At 35.5% G+C, this 19,845-nt stretch overlaps 1 protein-coding gene across 2 annotated transcripts; it reads right to left on the bottom strand.

Annotated features, from left to right (window-relative positions):
• Positions 1 to 2,249: 2,249 nt before the first annotated feature.
• On the bottom strand, positions 2,250 to 10,543 carry LOC110879199 (histone-lysine N-methyltransferase SUVR5). Of its 2 annotated transcripts, none has more exons than XM_022127618.2 (12): positions 10,283 to 10,543; positions 8,457 to 8,832; positions 8,072 to 8,374; positions 7,865 to 7,975; positions 6,895 to 7,005; positions 4,184 to 6,817; positions 3,930 to 4,091; positions 3,250 to 3,366; positions 3,051 to 3,154; positions 2,819 to 2,956; positions 2,634 to 2,721; positions 2,250 to 2,528 (listed from the first exon to the last, which is right to left on the bottom strand). In XM_022127618.2, the coding sequence occupies exons 2-12, from the start codon at positions 8,814 to 8,816 to the stop codon at positions 2,421 to 2,423; spliced, it is 4,236 nt and encodes a 1,411-aa protein (XP_021983310.1). In that variant the 5' UTR covers positions 8,817 to 8,832; positions 10,283 to 10,543; the 3' UTR covers positions 2,250 to 2,420. The 2 variants fall into 2 exon arrangements, with proteins under 2 accessions (XP_021983310.1, XP_035833611.1); XM_035977718.1 differs by lacking the exon at positions 10,283 to 10,543 and adding an exon at positions 9,954 to 10,125.
• Between the last annotated feature and the right edge of the window lie 9,302 nt (positions 10,544 to 19,845).

Here is a 19,845-nt window from a genome sequence, read left to right as displayed (position 1 = left end):
AAAAATATGGGGACGGCAGTTCCGAGTATCGGGGAGGTTTCCATATTAAAAGTAGGGTTTTAATTATAATTTATAAATACGGGCCGACCTTTTCTTCTTATTCACGTTTGATATTAGATGTCATCAGTTTGTACAATATATTTGTTCACTGCATTCTGCTCTGTTTCTTTTCTTAATGGGAAAGAGTATGGTTGGGAAGATGAAGTTTGAAGAGGATAAGATGTGTAAGAGCAATAACATTCATTCCACCATTTTTTTCACTCTAAATTACACTAAAATACACTATATTTTCTCTCTCCTTTTCAATTAAATAATATATTTTTATACCTTTATCATTATCTTTTCTCTCTCCTTCACTCACAACCACTTTCAAAATATATTAAAAAATTATAGGGGGGTGAACAGTGTCTTTTCAAATATACAGATGAACAGTAACATTTTCTCTCTCCTCTACTCACAACCACTTTTTATACTCTTCGTATTATAAAAACCCCACTCACACAATTTAGTGGAATAGATGTGAATTTAGATTTTTACCCCTAAAAATGTATGTGATGTACTATGTCTGATACATTGCTCCAGAGGAATAGTTATCCAGAGGAATAGTTAAATATTGCGTTATGGTCATACTTTTCACATTTAATAATTATTAAAGTCTAATCTACAAGTTATATTTTCTAATATATATTTCTTTTAAGTTTTTATTTTAGTTAATAATCCCTATGAATTTTGTTTTTAGTAGATTTCATATCAGTGATCACTTATTAAGTTATTATATATATGCATTGTCTAAATTATTTAAAATCAATTTTAATTACCTATGGTTGATGTAGTGTTTTTGGAGTTTAGTATATTTTTGGACTTTGTTTAATATATTTTTATTTTTTGGACTTTGTTTAATATATTTTTACTTTTTAATATTATTTTTTTGTCGTACCCATTATCTTGTATTTTTGAGTTTTGCCGTTCCCCGTACCCGTATCGTCCCCGTACCCCAGTCATGTACCCGTATCCGTGCTACATAGGTTTTGACTCGTACCATTTTGAGGTGAACGGTTTCGACCCGTAACGTTTCGACGCCAATGGTTTCGACCCGTACCGTTTCGAATTGAACCGTTTCGAACCATTTCGACCTGTACCGTTTCGACCCGTACCGTTTCGACTTGTACCATTTCGACTCGTACCGTTTCGACGCGAACCGTTTCGACCCGTACCGTTTCGACGCGAACCGTTTCGACCCGTACCGTTTCGACCCGCACTGTTTCGACGCGAACCGTTTCGATCCGAACCGTTTCAACCCGTACCGTGTTGACCCGTACCATTTCGACCCGAACTGGTAGTTGTGGGTGCCGGGTGATGGATTCCAATTCCAACTGGAATGTTTAAATTCCAAATCCAATTCCTTCAAATTCTAATTCCTATACAAATTCCAATTCCAAATAATTTCGCGAACCAAACGCCCCCTTAATCTCCAAGTTAGGTGCAAGCACACACGCATAAAGATAACTAGGGTCAACTAAGCTAAAACCTAATTTACCGCCAAATAAAATACGCGTGGGTCGACCCAAGGCTAGGGCCGACCGCCCTCCCTTGAACAGGCCTCCACGCCAAATCCCCCAACGTGTCGTTGAAAGAGTGTACCCCGGGGGCATTGGCCTTCTCCTTGTCAGAATACCCGTCTTGTGTGTTCAGCCGGTTTAAGTAACTCCTCTTTCTCCCATTTTGTCATATTTGGCAATGTCGGCCGAGACGATCATGCCATCAAATCTCACGCCGTTGAGGGCTTTAAAAAGCTTATCGGTTGCCTTGACCCTAATGAATCTAACAAACGCAAACATTTTTCCCATCCTATCCCTCTTCCGGGCAATGTATGCATCGACTAAATGCCCAGCATTCGTACCACAAATCTGTCTGTGAGTGAGTTGGGAAGGCTAGTTAGATAGAAAGAGATTGCTGCTTCTTTGTCCAGCAGAGTGATTGAATCTGCCGCCACAACTGATGTTCACATGCTTCCCGCTCCTGCGATGCACCTCCGTCTATTGCCCCATTGGCAAATTTCACAAATGGATGATGCTTTATCCACCTGTAAATTGCAAAATCACCCCTAAATTTCGACTAGCAAAACACATGAACCCAAGTCTTCCCACTTGGACTTGCACAATGAGTACACCATGCTTACAGTTCTTTGATACTGCAAGACAAGGATTTAGCCAGCGCACCCATCAATAGACATAGATAAGTCAAAAAAGTAAAAAATAAAACCCATCAATTATACGCAAAATTTTATTTAAATCTAACTACTACCCGTTTTTTCCTCAAACTTCAAGAACGAAACATGTAAAATTCTACCAGAATTACAATTCATTAAAAGCAAAGCAAAACAAACTAAATCTGACATTGCGCAATCTAGCTTCTGGAAATCACTGCACTTCGCCCCTGCAATTGACAGTACCACATCTGCATTGCCGCCCTTCGCCAGGTGGCGCCTTGTACATGTAATCGAAGCTCAATTCTTCGCCTGCTGGAATCTGTTACAGAAAAACAAAGCAGAGAGTAGAGGCATCCGTTAACCACGATTAATTATTATTTCAATTATGAATGTATGTATGATTACAGAAAATTGATATTCTTACATCTCGACTCGCATACAGACCAATGTGTGACAGCTCAGAGTCCAAACTTTCGATAAGAACTTGATGATTCTCAAGATTTGGAGAGCAGCTACAAAAAAAAAATCACATGATCATCAGAATAACAAAATAGCAGGAAAAGACCATTTTACCCCTTGTTATAAAAAAAACGTAATATCATAATTTACCTGTGATTAATGTAACGGGAGACATTTCCGTACTTTGTGGCGTCAATAGCATATGTAGCCTCTCCCTCAATTAGTCTAATCATGTCATTAACACGCGCGTCAATCTCATAGATATAGCTGCAATCTTCTCTACCAAGCCTGGTTTTTTCCAAAAATGTTAAAAAATTATTAATATTCATAACTACTAATATAAAATGAACTTAATTATCGGCGGACAGCAAATATGTCAGACCTAGCGCGCCTTTTGTTTGCTTCGTTCTTATCTATAACCTCGCCGATATACTCACAAACAAATGTGCCACGCTCGATTGGTTCCCCGGCTCTCACAGCCCAACCCTGCGAGTTTAATGTATTGATATTTAATGCTAATGGTTATAACGATTATAACCGTTAAATATCAAACTAATAAATTTAGAGATAAACGAGGTTACCTTGCCCTCGGTTTTGAAGACCTCCAACTTCACCCGAACCCCGTTTTGCAAAACCCTATTCGGACAGTATTTATTGCAGCTGCAATACATGTTGCATTCGTATACTAGGTAGCCCTCCTGATAAACATGAAAATTAACTTCTACGTAGGGCTGTAAACGAACCGAACGAAAAAGACCCGTGTTCGTTTGTTAAGAAAATATGTGTTCACGAACTGTTCATGAACACTTACCGAACGAAATTATGTGTTCGTGTTCGTTTGTTAATTTTAGGTGACAAACATTCATGAACACAAATGAAAAATAACGAACACAAACAAGCACTCATGAACAGAAGATATAATACCGTGATACTTATTAAATATTTTATTTGCAAGAATTTTGAAGCATTTAAATAATATATAAAAACTAAAAACACTAATGAACTATCGAACACAAACGAACACGTTCACGAACATAAATGAACAAACGCGGCCTCTGACCATGTTCGTTCATTTAACTAAACGAACGAAATTTCTTGTTCGTGTTTGTTCATTTACGAACACAATCGAACTTCCCGCCAAACGGTTCACAAACTGTTTGGTACGTTTGCAGCCCTACTTCTGCTTTCTAAATATGTGTTTTTCCAGAAAAAAAAAAAACATTACTAAACATATAAATTAAAAGCGAGTTAGCATAGTCACCTCGAGAATAATCCGGCCTTTATTATCATAAGGAAACCTTCCTTTCATGGATTTCCCATTTATATCCTTCGCGTCTTCATAATCATTATCAAAAAGATACACATGATCGCACCCCTTTGGAGAGCATGTTGAATGTGCACAACCGCAACCCAACTGTAAACTCTATTAACACAAAAATATACCATAAATAAACAAAACCGATATAATAACTTTAAGTGAGACCACAAAAAAAAACTTTTAATTATTATAGTTACCTGCGATCCGAGATTAATAGACTTATCAAGTGACGACTTTGTGACATACGTGAAGCTTTCCCAAGGCAAAAAACACGCGTTACTCTGTGTGTCATCGTTATGTAGCGATCCTAACAGATGTTCATCCACTACACATGCAACCGGAACCGATTCCTTTCCGAAGCTGATGTCATCACACAAAACAATTCCTGATTTTTCGCTGGATTCGAGTCGGGAATTATTAAAGTTAACGATATGATGGCACTCGTCCATAGGCCAATCGGACGGTTGACTTGTTTCAGCCTCGGGCTTCACAGAACTTTCCAGAAGATTCTTTAAAGGAGACAGATGTTGTGAATCATCGGTGACCGATTTACATCCTTTTACGCAGACATACCCCTCTTGATGCCACTCGATTACAACATTACGTTCACTGCAAAGTTTTGCCGCTTTGAGGTACAAACGTTCGGGCACGTTTCCATATTTTTTCACTAATGATGTTTGGAAACTCGTTTTGCAGCATGTGGAACGGGCCATTGCTAGAAGCTCGAGGTTACCGGGGTACGGTTTTGTTTTGTTGATTTTGGAGTATAATAATTTTGCAACTTCGGAACACTCGGACTCCGCTAATCTACCTAGAGTGATTGATTCGGATGATTGAAGTTCCGCTTCCGTTACTTGTCGGAACGGTTCTTGATTATGTTTCTTTATGGCTCCGAGAACCCTATTTCGCATCCCGAGACCCTTTTTGAATCGTCTCCCGGGTTTAAGCTTGTTGGATAAGAAAGTGGAGCCTGCACCACGCTTACGTGGACCACCTGGGGTCAAACCCATGTGAGCCGCTTGATGGTGTCGACCAAGATCCGGTAGCAAGTCGAATCGCAACCCACACAACCGGCATATGTACCTTTGTAATCCAACATGACTAGAATTATTCACATTCTGTACTTGAATAGAATTGTTATTATTAGCGCCATGTGGCGGAACCGGAACCGGAGCGATGTTCATGTTCTGCAGCTGCTTGAAATTGGCCGGATGTTGTGAGACCACGTGGGCCCATAATTGGTCGGGACTCCCGAAACGGTTACCGCACGGAATACATTGGTAGAGCATGCATTGTTCGACAAACGCGACATCATGCCGTTCTTGAACATGTGTTTCTAGAAGGTTATTTTTTGTAAAAGAGTCGAGACAGATGGCGCAAACGTACCGTTTAAACACGGACTGCGCTTCGGATTTATGATTATCGACCCAATGTTTAGCAAGCATTTGATCGTCAACAAACTCGACCAAACATATGTTACATTTTATGATATTATTTTCACCGTCTTTATCGGTATTATCAGGCATCACCGCACGGATTGGTTCTTCATATCTCGCAATGTTATCTCCGTCAAACCCCCAAAGTCTAATTAACCTTTCCTTTTCACTACAAACCAGCTTCATTAAAAAATGTCGAGTTTTTACGTCTTTTGAAGCTTCGGAAATCACCCATTGGAGTTGAATTTCTTTCGGAACCGGGCTTCTTAGTGATAAAACACTTTTGAAAAACTTGTAAAACAGCTCGCATGCTTGATGTAGATGTAGTTTTTGCTCATGCGATTGACAACTTTTAAGAAGATCAATAAACACGTCTTTCGAAACAATCCTACTCTTTCCGTTTCTGGCCCGTTTCAGCCAATTTGGCAAGTGTTTATCACAGTACAAAGTATGCTTTGTGGGAGTTTCGTTGCAACCGACACCGTCACCTACACAGCGCATAAGCCCACCGCCATTGTACTCGGTTCCCGTCAGTTCAGTCTCAGACGCACCCACCGGAGTTTCGAAATGACCCGCTAGTACAATTTCTCGGCAACTACTAGCCTCCGGAACCTCTCGGTATTCATCCTCTAGCTTTCGTTTGAGTTTGTTTTCGGGTGGAGACGGTAAAATTACCGCTGTATCCTTATTAGATCTGTGCTTTTTACAGGACGAAGAACCGGGGAGAGCCCGATGTTTGCATTTAGTACCAAGAACGGTAATCCCGTCACATAATTGTGCATCAGTTGGTGGGCCTGTTGTATGGCCTGTTGATGGGCCTGGTGGCAGGCTGAGCTCTGTATTTACCAAATTGGACGAAAACCGAGATGATAAATGTACACAACAATAAACATCACCATCGTTAGCCCATCTAACACACTGTCTTCCTTTTGCTTCAATAAAAGCCGTACACCGTTTAGTCTTATTTATTGGGGTCGTTTCCAAATTTTTAAAACGGGTCTCTTGATTATCATTATTATTATTATTATTATTTCCATCTTCAACTACAATCGCCCCCCATCTATCGGTTTCCGTTGTTCCCAATAGAGAAACTTCACCACTCGGAGACCCAATAGGCCCGTTAATAGATCTCAGCCCGGTTTCCAGCAGTGGAGCGGCCACCTCAGCACGTCGAACTTCAAGCTTGGCCCTTTTTCTGCTAACTTGCAGACCCGCGTTTGGAAAACCGTCATTAATTTGTTGTTCGGTGTTTTCGTTGTTAAATGAAGGATTTGACATTGAAAAACATTTCATAACCTCGGGTTTCACGGTTTTCCACTCGGAACCAACCTCGGTATTCGTTATTGAATTTGAAAGGGCATGTACTTCGTTCCATTTAATTGCGTCGCCTAACTCCTGATTAATAAATTAAACGACTTTAAATGCATTCTAAAGTACTGTCTTTATTAATACACTAAAAAAAGAACGCATACCTCCTTCAGCATTTCGATAGATTCAGCACTATGAGCGGTTTGACATCGTTGCACCCATGTTTCAAGAGAATGTTCCAGCCAGGAAGATTCTAAGAAACGCTGCAATATCATCTGCGAAAGAAATTGGTAACGATTAGGGAACATTACGTTTAAATTTAAAAAATCCCACAACAGTTTTTATCATTCAATACTAAGATCTTGTAAATTAGCTTACACCCGTCGTAAACCGACTTCCACGAACATACATATATGCATATAGAGACGCACATATATGTATGCATGTGTGTATAGATAGAGGTTCTAAGAACCTTATTTTCTGAACTTAGAAACATATCAATTATTTTGATCCTGATCATGCAAGTCGATACATTCACAAAGTTAACAACTAGTATATCTTCATTAAAGTGTTTGATAAGTTTTCAAAATAATTTTCATTTTCGAATATCGACAAATTAGAAAATGCATCTATGCATTGCAAATGAATCTGATACGTAGATGCATATACGTTTTTGTTGACGTTCTTCAATGAAAAATGTTTCAAAAACTTATATAACACTTCAATTAATATATCATCCACACTCAAATATTTGGTTAGTTCCGAAAGTTTTTGAAATTAGTTTAGTTCCTATTTGATTCCATCTATATCCACGTAGTCATCAAAAAGGTCAAATACGTAAAACGTGTAAGAAGGATTGTGGTGATGACAGATGTCATGACGCATCTTCATGAAGGAAAAAGTTGCGCATCATAACATGTGTTATCACGACGCACAATTTTTCCTTAACGTTGCACAATTTTCTTCATGATGCACTATGCATCATTACATGTGTCAGTGCCCGAATCTATCCTAATTTCTTTTTTTATTTAGGGTTTAGGCAAGTTTTAACCAAGCAATGCATGACGTTAAGACCATAAGACCTACACTATATATATAGAGAGAGAAACATTGCTTTTAAAGCAAGAAATTTACCTTTTCAAGTTTGAGAAGCATATTCCCGAGATCGGAATAATCCTTACATCTGGAAGCTTCTAATGCAAATTCCTTCCACACTAACACGCTGCGAGCATCATCAGTAAGAGCCTAAAAGGAAAGAGTGGTTGTAACTTGTAAGATCGTAAGCATAATTCTAACAAAGAACAAATCTAACAATTCTAAGTAATATAGATGAATCACAACCTCACTAGTTAACTGTTCGATGGTATTTATCAGGCTAACAGCAATCTTTTGCATAATATATCGACGCGCAACTGTCAAATCTTTGACCACCTTCACCGCAACATTATGTGACCTATATGCAATCGGCTCCGGATATTCATTGATCGGGCGAAGAAGCAGCACGTCTGCCCATGAATAATTTCTTTTTCTTGGAAAAAATATTACAAGATATTGTTTCCTATCATGTGTTGGCTTTGCTCGCACAGTTGATAACGGCCAATCAGATCGCGAGCATCGTATACCCGCTTGCCACTTCCCTCTCCACTATATCATAAAAAAAACGTATTTTTACGTTTAATTGATTAATTCACATAACTATTTAATAGAATGACAATTAAACACTTACCTTGACCCAAACGGCCATGGGTTGATCTTGCTCAAGCCACTCGGGTTCTGAACGAGACGACTCGTATTCTCGTCCAACTGTATCAACGTCTAAGCTATCAACTCCGGAATCACGAGTGTTATTTGACACGTCAAGTTCATGACACGGCTCATTGTTGGGATGACCATCATCATGTTCGCCAAACTGTTCGTCATCGGATGTTTCAGCATCGTCTAATTTGGTATCTCCACCTTGAACTATTTCGGGTTTCACGTTATTGGTCTCTTCGTTGTACACAAAAGGCTTTTCGGGACCCTGATTAGGGCTGTTAGATTCGCCGCCATAATGCATGCTATTACTACTACAAGGAAGCACTTGCATTGTTTCGAACTAGATTCTGTTTTACGGTAAGAAGTTTAGTCAAATATAGAAACAATAAAAACCATAAATATGAAAAATAAAGATAACACAATGTATGTTTATGACATTCAGATTATGCAAATATAGGACAGGATCAGATTCATATTTCATGTAAAAACATTCTACAAAATGAAGACTAGCCCCTAATCGACAGAAAAGTAAGAACGAAACGATATATCTTAAAAGAACTATGAAACCGGAAAAACACAAGTCACAGTGTATCTTTATGACATTCGGATTATGCAAAATATATGATCAAATCACATACATATTTGGCCTCAGGGGCGCCCCCCCCCCCCCGAACTTTTCGATGTGTAGTGTTATGAATAGTACTTTCGTATAGGTATATACGTTGTCCCTCCCCCCCCCCCCCCCCGGTTTCGGAAAAATTGGGGGGGGGGGGGTGGCTTCGCCAATGTTTGGCCTAAAAACATTCTTCAAGATGAAAAACTAGCCTCTCAACCAACAGAAACATAAGAACGAAACGACATCTCATAGAAGAATTACGAAAACAAAACCTGCAGAAGTTTCTGCAACATGAGTTAAGGTACAAAAAACTTGCAAAAGAAAAAATTATGAAACTTTTTTTTTTAATTTAAAACCGATAAACTTTCTTTTTTTTTTTTTTTTGCAGCAAAATATCTACTTTCTTATATGGAAAAAGAAATAATAAAACTAATTAGCTGTTCAAAACCATAAATTTCTTTCACTTTTTGGTACCTAAAACCCTATCTGAGATGTCAAGTTTGTCACTATGATGCTATAAAACTAGTTATATACAGTAACAAAAGATAAATACCATCAACTCAACTTTGTACATTCCAATTGCTAAAGAACACAAAAAACCCCCAAATTTACAGTCAAAGTTTATAAATTTCTGAAACAATTTATGCAAAAAATAGTGAACCAACGTGATGGACTGAAACTGCTACCTAATTGAAACCCACAAATTAAAAACCCCTAATCAGCACAATGTTTAAACTAAAATTGCACAAAAACCCTAACCCAAAAATCAAGAATAACCCCCAAGATTCTGACACATAAACTGCATGTTAAACGCACCAAAAAAAAAAAAAAATCAATTTTTTTCTTCGTGACCTAGAAACAATAGTGGGTCCAGATCAAGAAATTCCCATTAATTGATTGAACCATCTACAATTTACAAAACCCCTGATGGGTAATCAAAATCATCCCTCAAGAATCTTGAAAAATCAAGACTTTATTGAATCTTGATACATACATTCACTAAAGTTACAAAATTTATGTTAAGGGTTTAGTTAAAAATCTGATTTTTTTTAGTCTAGGGTGTTGTATTATTGGGGAAAAGGTCATCAAGAACATGTATGTACATATGACATGACTGTCATGACATATATGTATGTATGTATATGTGACTGTATAAAAATGGTGAATATATGTAAATGTACCTTTAGCTGTTGGGGGGTGAAGATCACCTTTATGCCATTGTTGAGGATATTTGTTTATAAAATATATAATGGAACAGGTTATAAAATTGGGAAGACGAAGTATAAACTAAAAAGTGGGCATGTACCAGGTCCAAAACGAACAAGAAGACCTGGATGTGTCTAGAGAGAGAAAGGGAATGGGGGATGAGAGAGAGGAAACAAAAAAAAAAAAACTATAGAATAGACGGTGGTGGGCTTTGTGTGAAAGTTAAAAAAACCCTAAAAAATGGTTATTATATAATAGGTTGGTTTCAAAAAACGAACATGTATTGTAACGGTGGTACAAGATTTGGGGGCAGAAGACGGTGTGGTCGAGGTGCGCCCCTCGTTTTATAAATATGACATTTATGAGTGCTTTCTTTTTGCTGATTTTTAGAGATATGGTTCATGTACCTTTGTAATTTGTATAAATTTTTGTAATTTGTATAAATTAGTGAGATTCTTTCGTGTCACATGGTGTGAATTCGGTTGGTATTGATTCGGTTTGTGGGTTGGTGGGTTGAGATTCTTCAACCCTAACCCGACTCATATTGTTATTTATGTCATGTCGTGTCAAACCCAATTATATTCGACTATTCGTGTCATTTTTAATGTTGACCCGTTAATTGTTTTTTTAATTTTAAGTCGTGTTCAAATGACTTGATATAACAACCGAAAGAAAGAAAAAAAAAATCTAAGGAATAAAATTAAGATATGTAAAAAAAAAATTATCGACACGTGCTTTACATCCCTCGAAAACCATAAAAACGAATATTGACGTCGGTTTCAATTATATCAATGCCGGTACCGATGTTCAACCATAATCAAATTAAATTTAGTTGCGCACTTTTTTAAGTAAATAAAAGTAAGTTATTAAAGAAAGTCAATTTAAATAAAATTATATGGATTACAGACTATATTATCTATAGTATTTGGGGTATAATCAAAAGTTGAAATAACCAAGTAAATAATGTTTACACCGACCTACACTTTTACCATGATATATAAAATAAATATTTTTTCTTATTAATTCTTTTGTAAATATTAAAAAAACAAATAATACCGACTTTTAGCGTTCCTAGTACCGGTTCGCTACCGATTTTTACCTTCATATGCCGGTACCGTAACCGGTATTTTCGGTATCGGTTGCCACCGAACTCATCTCTACCCCTGAAACTAAAAAAAGAAATCATTAAAAGTTAAAGAAAATCAAAAAGAAAAAGTTGTACGATACCGTTGTTGGGTGTACGGCACCCGTGATTAGGGATGAGCAAATGGTACCGTGTAACAGTATCGAATTTCCCCAACTAAAAGATTTTCAAACTCAATCCGGTACCGACTTTTGACGTTTTCTGTATCAGGCTTGTGCCGATTTTTACCTTCATGTACCGATAATAAACCGGACCGTACCTGTATTTTCGATACCAGTATTGATTGACATCAAACTTATCCAACTAAGAAAAAGTAAAGAAAATAATAATAATTATTATTATAGTAATAATAGTAATTGTAATATAATAATATAATAAAATATAATCAAATTACTATTCAATTCATTTGTATAATGTATAATGTATAAAGTATAATGTATAATGTATAATTAATATATAGTGATAATGATAATAATATATAGTGATAGTAATTGAAAGTTGTATATTCGAGAGTCTCAAATCTCATCGTATATACACATAAGATATTCTTGTTTTAGTCTTTTAGATAAACAGTTTTAGCTTAAATTTTAACATTCTTGTTATAGGGTTGTTTGATAGCCTCTGAATGGTCATTAAGAGGCTACCAGATATTCTTGTTTTAGTATTTTAGATAAACAGTTTTAGCTTAAATTTTAACGTTCTTGTTTTAGGGGTTGTTTGGTAGCCTCTGAATGGTCATTAAGAGGCTACCTCTTAATGGAACCATTAAGATTTTACCAATGAGAAGGTAGAAGAATGTAACATGTGATGATTTACCATTCAGAGGTTACTCTTAACCATTCAGACTTGAGGTTACCTCTTATTCATTCAGAGGTTTTAAACCATTAGGAGGTAGCATCTAAATGGTCATTAAGATGCTACCAAACAGCCCCTTAGTCTTTTAGTTTTTAGATAAACAGTTTTAGCTTAAATTTTTAACGCTCTTGTTTAGTCTTTTAGATTAACAATTTAGCTTAATTTTTTTATAAATGTATTACTAGGTTAAAACCCCGTGTATTACCGGGTTGCATAAATATAATTTTATATTTTATATAATAAATAATAAAAATATATATTAAAAAAAAACTCGTATATTGCACGTGTTGAATAAAATATAATGTCATATGTTAATACAAACAGTCATCAAGATTTATTTTTAAAAAATAACATTGATGTACTATTTACTTATATTATAACATTTTACTTTGTTTTTTTTTTAATTTTGCATAAATGTAATTTTATATAATAAATAATAAAAAAGACATATCTTTAAAAAACTCGTATATTGCACGTGTTTAATATAATATAATGTTATATGTTAACACGTCAAGATTTATCTTTTAAAAATGAACTATAATGTACTATTTACTTATTATAACATTTTACTTTGTTAACTATGTATTCTTAACTAATTTTTTGTTAAAAATTATTATTATTATTTAATATGATCATGATAAAAATAATCGTTTATATTCTTATCTATTTTTTTGTTTAAAATTATTATTTTTATTATTATTATTTAATATGATCATAATAAAAACAAATGTTTATCCTTATCTAACTTTTTTGTTTAAAATTATTATTTTTATTTAATATGAGAGATAAATAGGAAAATAAGGTGAGAAAGCACCAGAAAGTTACATGTGTCCAAAAAAGATTTTCATTTATTAGTATAGAAATATTTAAGAGAATATTAATTAAGATTTGAGTCTAGTGTTACTGTTTATTAATCGCTAACTTTTAAAATCAGGAAAATATATTACTTATTTCAAAATGACAATCAATAATTGAATATTTTTAAATGTTTGTGAAATGGGCTTAAACACATGTATCAACCTTAATTATGTATTGATAATTGATTTTTTTTAAATGTTTGTGAAATGGGCTTAAACACATGTATCAACCTTAATTATGTAAGCATCATGCTTAACTTGTGTTTATCCCATAAATTGTGTGGCATTTTCAAAACGATCATCATGTTTTAGATAAAGACAAAAGGTGAAAAAGCAAAATATGAGGACGAAGCAATTCACATATGCAAAGTATAATTTTATAGAAAGATTTAAAAAAAAAATCCATACAACACAAAATTCATAATCAATGTGTTTTGGTAGATTATAAAAAAAACAATATAGTTCTTTTTTTTTTTGAACGGCTAATTTTTCCCATTTAAATACTTACATCTCCCAAGCACTGAACGTTGGTCTCCCCACAAGAGACAGTTTCTTTTGACCACTAGGCTACAGCTATAGCCTAAATGACACGTTCTAATTATTTTAACCATTTGATGATTGCTATTTAAAATTTTAACTAAAACTCTTTAATATATATATTTATATGAAATGGGCTTAAACACATGTATCAACCTTAATTATGTATTAATAATTGATTTTTTTAAATGTTTGTGAAATGGGCTTAAACACATGTATCAACCTTAATTATGTAAGCATCATGCTTAACTTGTGTTTGTCCCATAAATTGTGTGGCATTTTCAAAACGATCATCATGTTTTAGATAAAGACAAAAGGTGAAAAAGCAAAATATGAGGATCAAGCAATTCACATATGCAAAGTATAATTTTATAGAAAGATTTAAAAAAATCCATACAACACAAAATTCATAATCAATGTGTTTTGGTAGATTATAAAAAAAAAATCTAGTTCTTTTTTTTTTTTTGAACGACTAATTTTTCCCATTTAAATACTTACATCTCCCTAGCACTGAACGTTGGTCTCTCCACAAGAGACAGTTCCTCTTGACCACTAGGCTACAGCTATAGCCTAAATGGCACGTTCTAATTCTTTAACCATTTGATGATTGCTATTTAAAACTTTAACTAAAACTCTTTAATATCTATATTTATATGATATTATACATTATATATTATAATGCATAAGTGAAGCGTATTTTAAGATATCCAAAAGTTAATAACTTTTTTCGCTTAATGCATAATATACAACCTTAAAACGAATGTCAAATAGTCTTTCAAACACTAATTAAATTTTAATTCTTTCTTTTTAATTACACTTTAATTCTCTAACTTTAATCGAATTATTAATAATTAGTTAATAGTTACCCTTTATCCACCTTATAAAAAAAACTAACTATCCCACAAATTTTAAACGAACATAATTTTTTGTCGCAACCCCCGACCCCTGCTCCGGGAGGCGGGCGACCGCGAGCTACTCAGAGCTGGTGGTATCGGTGTTTATTAATTTGGCAGCGAAATTTACATCAAGACCGTAGTTAGGAAATAGTTTATTAGAGTAAAACACCATGTTTTTATAATAATAATAAATACATTGGGATAAACCCAAGTTTCCATTACAAACATGTTAATAGGGATAAACCCTAATTTATTTAAATAAAATTTCTTCTTTATTTAGGTAACTTTTATAGTCACTTTTCCAAGCCTTCAGTGCTCTCCAGCTAGCTTTTAATTGACTTTCACATTTTGTTACCTGAAACGCGTTTAAAAACATTTTATCAGCAAGAAATACTGGCGAGTGAATCCCAGTTTAATCAAAACAAGTTTTATCATTTTACAGCATTGAGGGTAATCCAACAATTACATTTGTTTACATCAACTTTAATTACCACCCATGGCACTGTCAATCCTAACTTGTGGTAATGTTACTACTCACAGTGTAGTAACAGGTTATGTATACAAAACTCCAACATACCAACGATAATTGTAGAATCACAAATACTCAATCACTGTTTATAATTTAAAACATTTTTGGTTTTGTAAAAACAATTCACAAAAAGAGGAATTACTCACATTGTTAATTTAGGTATTTCCTTGTGACTTCCTGGTTATAATCTATTAAATTAAACAATGCACATGCGTTAGTATAATAACCCAATTTACATTAGCTATACCCTCCCCGAGACAGAACTCCAACAACTGAGTCAGGCAGAGCCTTGACATGCGTTACAGAGCACTAGATCAATCGGGCAGCGTAACTAATACGTAACCGGGGGTTATGATACTTACATCGAGGCGGAGCTTCGTTAATTTAGTGGGTATTATGCCCGAGAATTATTTCTACTAATCAGAGAATTTGAGAGGAAATCAATAAATGAACGAGTAAGAACTGTCACGGCCCCCGACCCGGTTTGACCCGTTTCGGGAGCCGCGGGACAGAAAATCCCGTGGTATTTATTTTTATAGCGGAAGTCTTAACAGGATCGTTTTAAACTTGAAAAATTTGCCCGAGTATTATTTATTTACATTTCGGATAAACCCCGTAAATATCATAATTTCATTATTTTACAAACATGTTTATTTATTTTATTTGAGCCACCACTTCAAGCTTGATAGTGCTCCGTAGCACGTGTACTTAATTCAGTAGGTCACCTGAAACATGTTGTAAAAAGGTTTTGTCAGCGGGGAAATACTGAGTGAATCATTCATTTTGATAAAATGACACATAGTTATAAATTACAGCATAAGAGCGATTACTATGGCAGTATCTTAATTAATATCTGGTCTTGCCACCCGTGTGACGATGGTCATACCACTATTGGGTCCAGTCACCCAATTAGTGACGTTTTGTCACTGTTAGGTCTTATTAGCCTAACCCATGTTAGGGCTTATTGCCTAACTGTGAGAAATTAGTAATGTGCACAATACCCCACTAACCAGCGGTTAAGATAACCACGACTTAGTCCCTGTAATTATAACACTTTGAAAATAATTTGAGGTATTGTAATACTTACTCACAAACGGTGAGAAAACAATTTAAAAAGAAGAATGACTCACATTGCAGACTTAGCGGGCAAGGTATAAGCCTACTGATTAGCCTTGATTAAACCTAATTTAATAATAATGCACACACAATAGGTTAGTAACTTAATTCAGCAGTTACGTCAATTCACGAGATCAAACCCTCACAATGATTAACAAGTGCAATACTTAATAATTCAATCGGATTCACAACGAATAACAGAGCATAGTCCGAATTCGAACAGCACTCAAATATTCAAGTCGAAATCCCGATGAATAATCAAAGTACAAGCTTAATTTGAGCAGCACTCGGACAATCGTTGGATAGTTATAATCAATCGGACGTTGAATCGTAATAGTGATCGAGTTATTACCCTGATTGCGGCAGCACTTCGTGAATTGTGTGTGTTGTGAACGATATTCGCTATAACTCGATGGTTACAGAGAATTTGGACGTCGAATGAACACCAAAATTCAAGTGCCAATGTCCCCTATTTATAGCTGGAAAATGTCCTCCCTCGCGCCACGCGAAGAAGACATGTGTACCCGTCGCGTGGCGCGACGGATCTATTTTCTAGCCTAGGTTGCTTCGTGTCCAAGTAATCTTGCTGAGTAAGTTAAATGAACAAATTTCGTTTCTACAGCAAATTTAGAGGATAAACATCCACTAGGGTTTAACCCCCCCTGAGTTTTAGGGGCCCTGATCCTGATTCCGATTGTTATGAAAATTTTAGGGTTAGTGCAGAATTACTTGGGTGTCTCAATTAGGGTTTTCTTGTTGACTAATTATCCTCCTAATTATGGATTTTAGTGGCAGTTGTTACATCCTCCCCACCTTAAGAAAAATCTCGTCCTCGAGATTTACTAAAATAGATGAGGGTATTTTCGCTTCATCTTTGATTCCAGTTCTCAAGTGTACTCTGGTCCTTTCCTGGATTCCTATTTGACTTTTACTAGCACTAGTCGTTTGGGTTTTGAGAAACTTGATCTTTCTATCTTCAATTTGTAGTGGTTTCTCTACAGATTCAGCTTTTTATTTACCTCTACATCTTGAAGAGGTACTACCAGAGATTTGTCAGATAAACATTTCTTGAGGTTGGATACATGAATATATCATGTACTCCAGGTAATTCTTCTGGTAGTTGTAGACGATAAGTTACTGGTCCTATCCGTTGGATCACTAGGAATGGCTCTACGTATCTTAGACTTAGCTTCTTTTCTTACTGAATTTATAAATTCCTTTCCAAGAAAATACTTTCAATAGCATTTTGTCTCCAACTCGAACTTCGACGGCTCTTGTTTATTATTTGTATAATTCTTCTAACCGTCTTCAGTCTTTTCTTCGTGATACTGAATATCACAGGTGTAGTTACTGAGGATTTCCTTTTCCTCATGTTTAATTTTTTGTTGCTCCAATATATATCTTAAATTCTTATGACCCATATGGATAGTAAACTTACTTAGATAATGTTTCCTAATATTAAGGGTAACTTATGGTTTCTAATTTTTTTAAGCTTACAAGGGGTAAGGCTTTCTTCGTGCTTTTGCAATTGCCTTGATGCATACACAATTACCTTTTTGTGTTGCATTACCATACATCCAATTTCTAGCTTTGAAGCATCACCGTATACCTTTAAAATCTTCTGTTCCTTCTGGTAAGGCTAGGATTGGAATTTTTTGTTAATTTATGCTAGAGGCTTCTTTTTGTTTAAGTTCTTATTTAGGATTAACTGTTTTAGCTTAGTTAAGGATATATCTATCTAAGAGAATCCTTAATAAACTGCCTATAGTATCTGGCTAAATTTACAAGATTCCTAATTTCCATTTAGGGATTGCGAAATCTTCCCTTTTAGTGATTTGCTGCTATCTTAGCAGGATCTAAGTGAATACCTTCATTATTCATCATGTGACCTTACGTAGTTTATTTCCTGTAATCATAAATACTTCTCCGGCGGGTGCCTGGATTTTCTATAAAGTTCTTATTACAGAGAATTCGAGCAGGGTTGGTTACTACTCAATCTATTTCTAACACAACATCAAACTCGGCTAATTTCATAGGAATTTGGCGAAAAATTCTATGACCTGAGAGTTCTATATTTTCCTTTTTGCCTATTTCGACTGTAAAGATTTGCCTAAGTTTGATTAATGATAGGTTAAGAGTTTGACAGAATGAGTATTTATAAAACCTTGGTTTGCACCAGAGTCAAATAATACTCGTACCAACTATGATGTCAGGAATGAGTTCAGCTTCCTGAGTAGTTAATTGAAAAGCTCTTGCGTTTTTCTTGGTAGTCCCTTCTGCAGGCTTCGTCTTTTCATTTGCTGGATTGCCTAATTTCAGGCAGCTTGTTCTGAAGTGTCCGGGTTCTCCACAATTGTAGCAAGTGATTGCCTTCTTTTTCCTGCAATCCTCTTCTCGATGTCCTGGAATTTTGCAAAAATTGCAGCATCCTTTGCATTTTCCAAAATGCTTTCCTTTGCAGATATCGCAAAATGGAATAGTGGAAAATCGCCCGTTTTTTCTTTTCTTAAAATTGTTACTATTACCTATATGAAATTCTTGGGAAATTTTCTGAGCTAAATCCTTCCTCCTATTTTCTTCCCGTGTGCGTATCAATCCGTCAGTTAGAGTGTTAGCTAATTCTACCGCATCGTCAATCGTGCGGGGTCTCGCAGCTTTGACAATGTCACGAATCTCACTAATCAAACCCCAGATATAGCGAGAGATGAGTACCGGTTCCGGCGAAGCCAGAGTAGGTACAATTCTGGCATACTCAAAGAATTTTGAAGTATACCCTCGACAATCTACATCTACCATTCGGTGACTTAAAAACTTATTTGCCATCTGCTCTTTTTCATATTCGGGACAAAATTTTCTTTCTATTAATTGCTTAAATTCTTCCCAACTTATGGCATAGGCTACGTCACTTCCTTTGGCTTGTAACACTGTATTCCACCATTCTAATGCTTCTTCCTTGAAAAGGTGCGAAGCGTACATAACCTTATCTTCCTCAACACATTTACTTATTCTGATTACTGCCTCGGTTTTCTCTAACCAACGCAGTGCCACAGTTGCCCCTTCATTGCCTGCGAATTCTATAGGTTTGCAGGCAAGAAACTCCTTATAAGTGCAACCAGGCGTTGCAGCTTTCCTTTTCTTAGGGAGCGGAGCTTGTCCTAGTTCCTTATCATGATTAACATGATCATTGCCTTCATTTACGTTATTACTGAAGTTATCTTCAGAAATACGTTTGCTAGGAATGATTTGCTGTGGTTCTATTGGATTTTTAACAGCAGTAACGATTGCTGGAATAGCGTTGGCTATCCCTTGAGCAACGATATTTTCTATATCCTGCCTAGTCATATATTGACCCCCTGACTGTTGCTCAGATTGATTACCTTCGTTAACTGGTTCGTTATTAGCATTTTCCATTGGATAACTAATTTATGAATCAATAATTTGTATATAAGAAATAATCCAATGTTACATTTAATGTAAACAAACCCAATTTTGTAAATTTTCTAAGATTTCCTTTATATCATACTTCTATATACAACCGTTTTATTTATTTATTTTACACATACTGATTTTACTTATTACTATTACATAATCGTAATTTCATAAC

This window comes from Helianthus annuus, chromosome 9, assembly GCF_002127325.2.
Source record: "Helianthus annuus cultivar XRQ/B chromosome 9, HanXRQr2.0-SUNRISE, whole genome shotgun sequence".
In the NCBI taxonomy this organism is placed as follows: Eukaryota; Viridiplantae; Streptophyta; class Magnoliopsida; order Asterales; family Asteraceae; genus Helianthus; species Helianthus annuus.
Note: the sequence above shows the minus strand (reverse complement) of the source record. Positions and strands in the feature narration are given on the sequence as shown.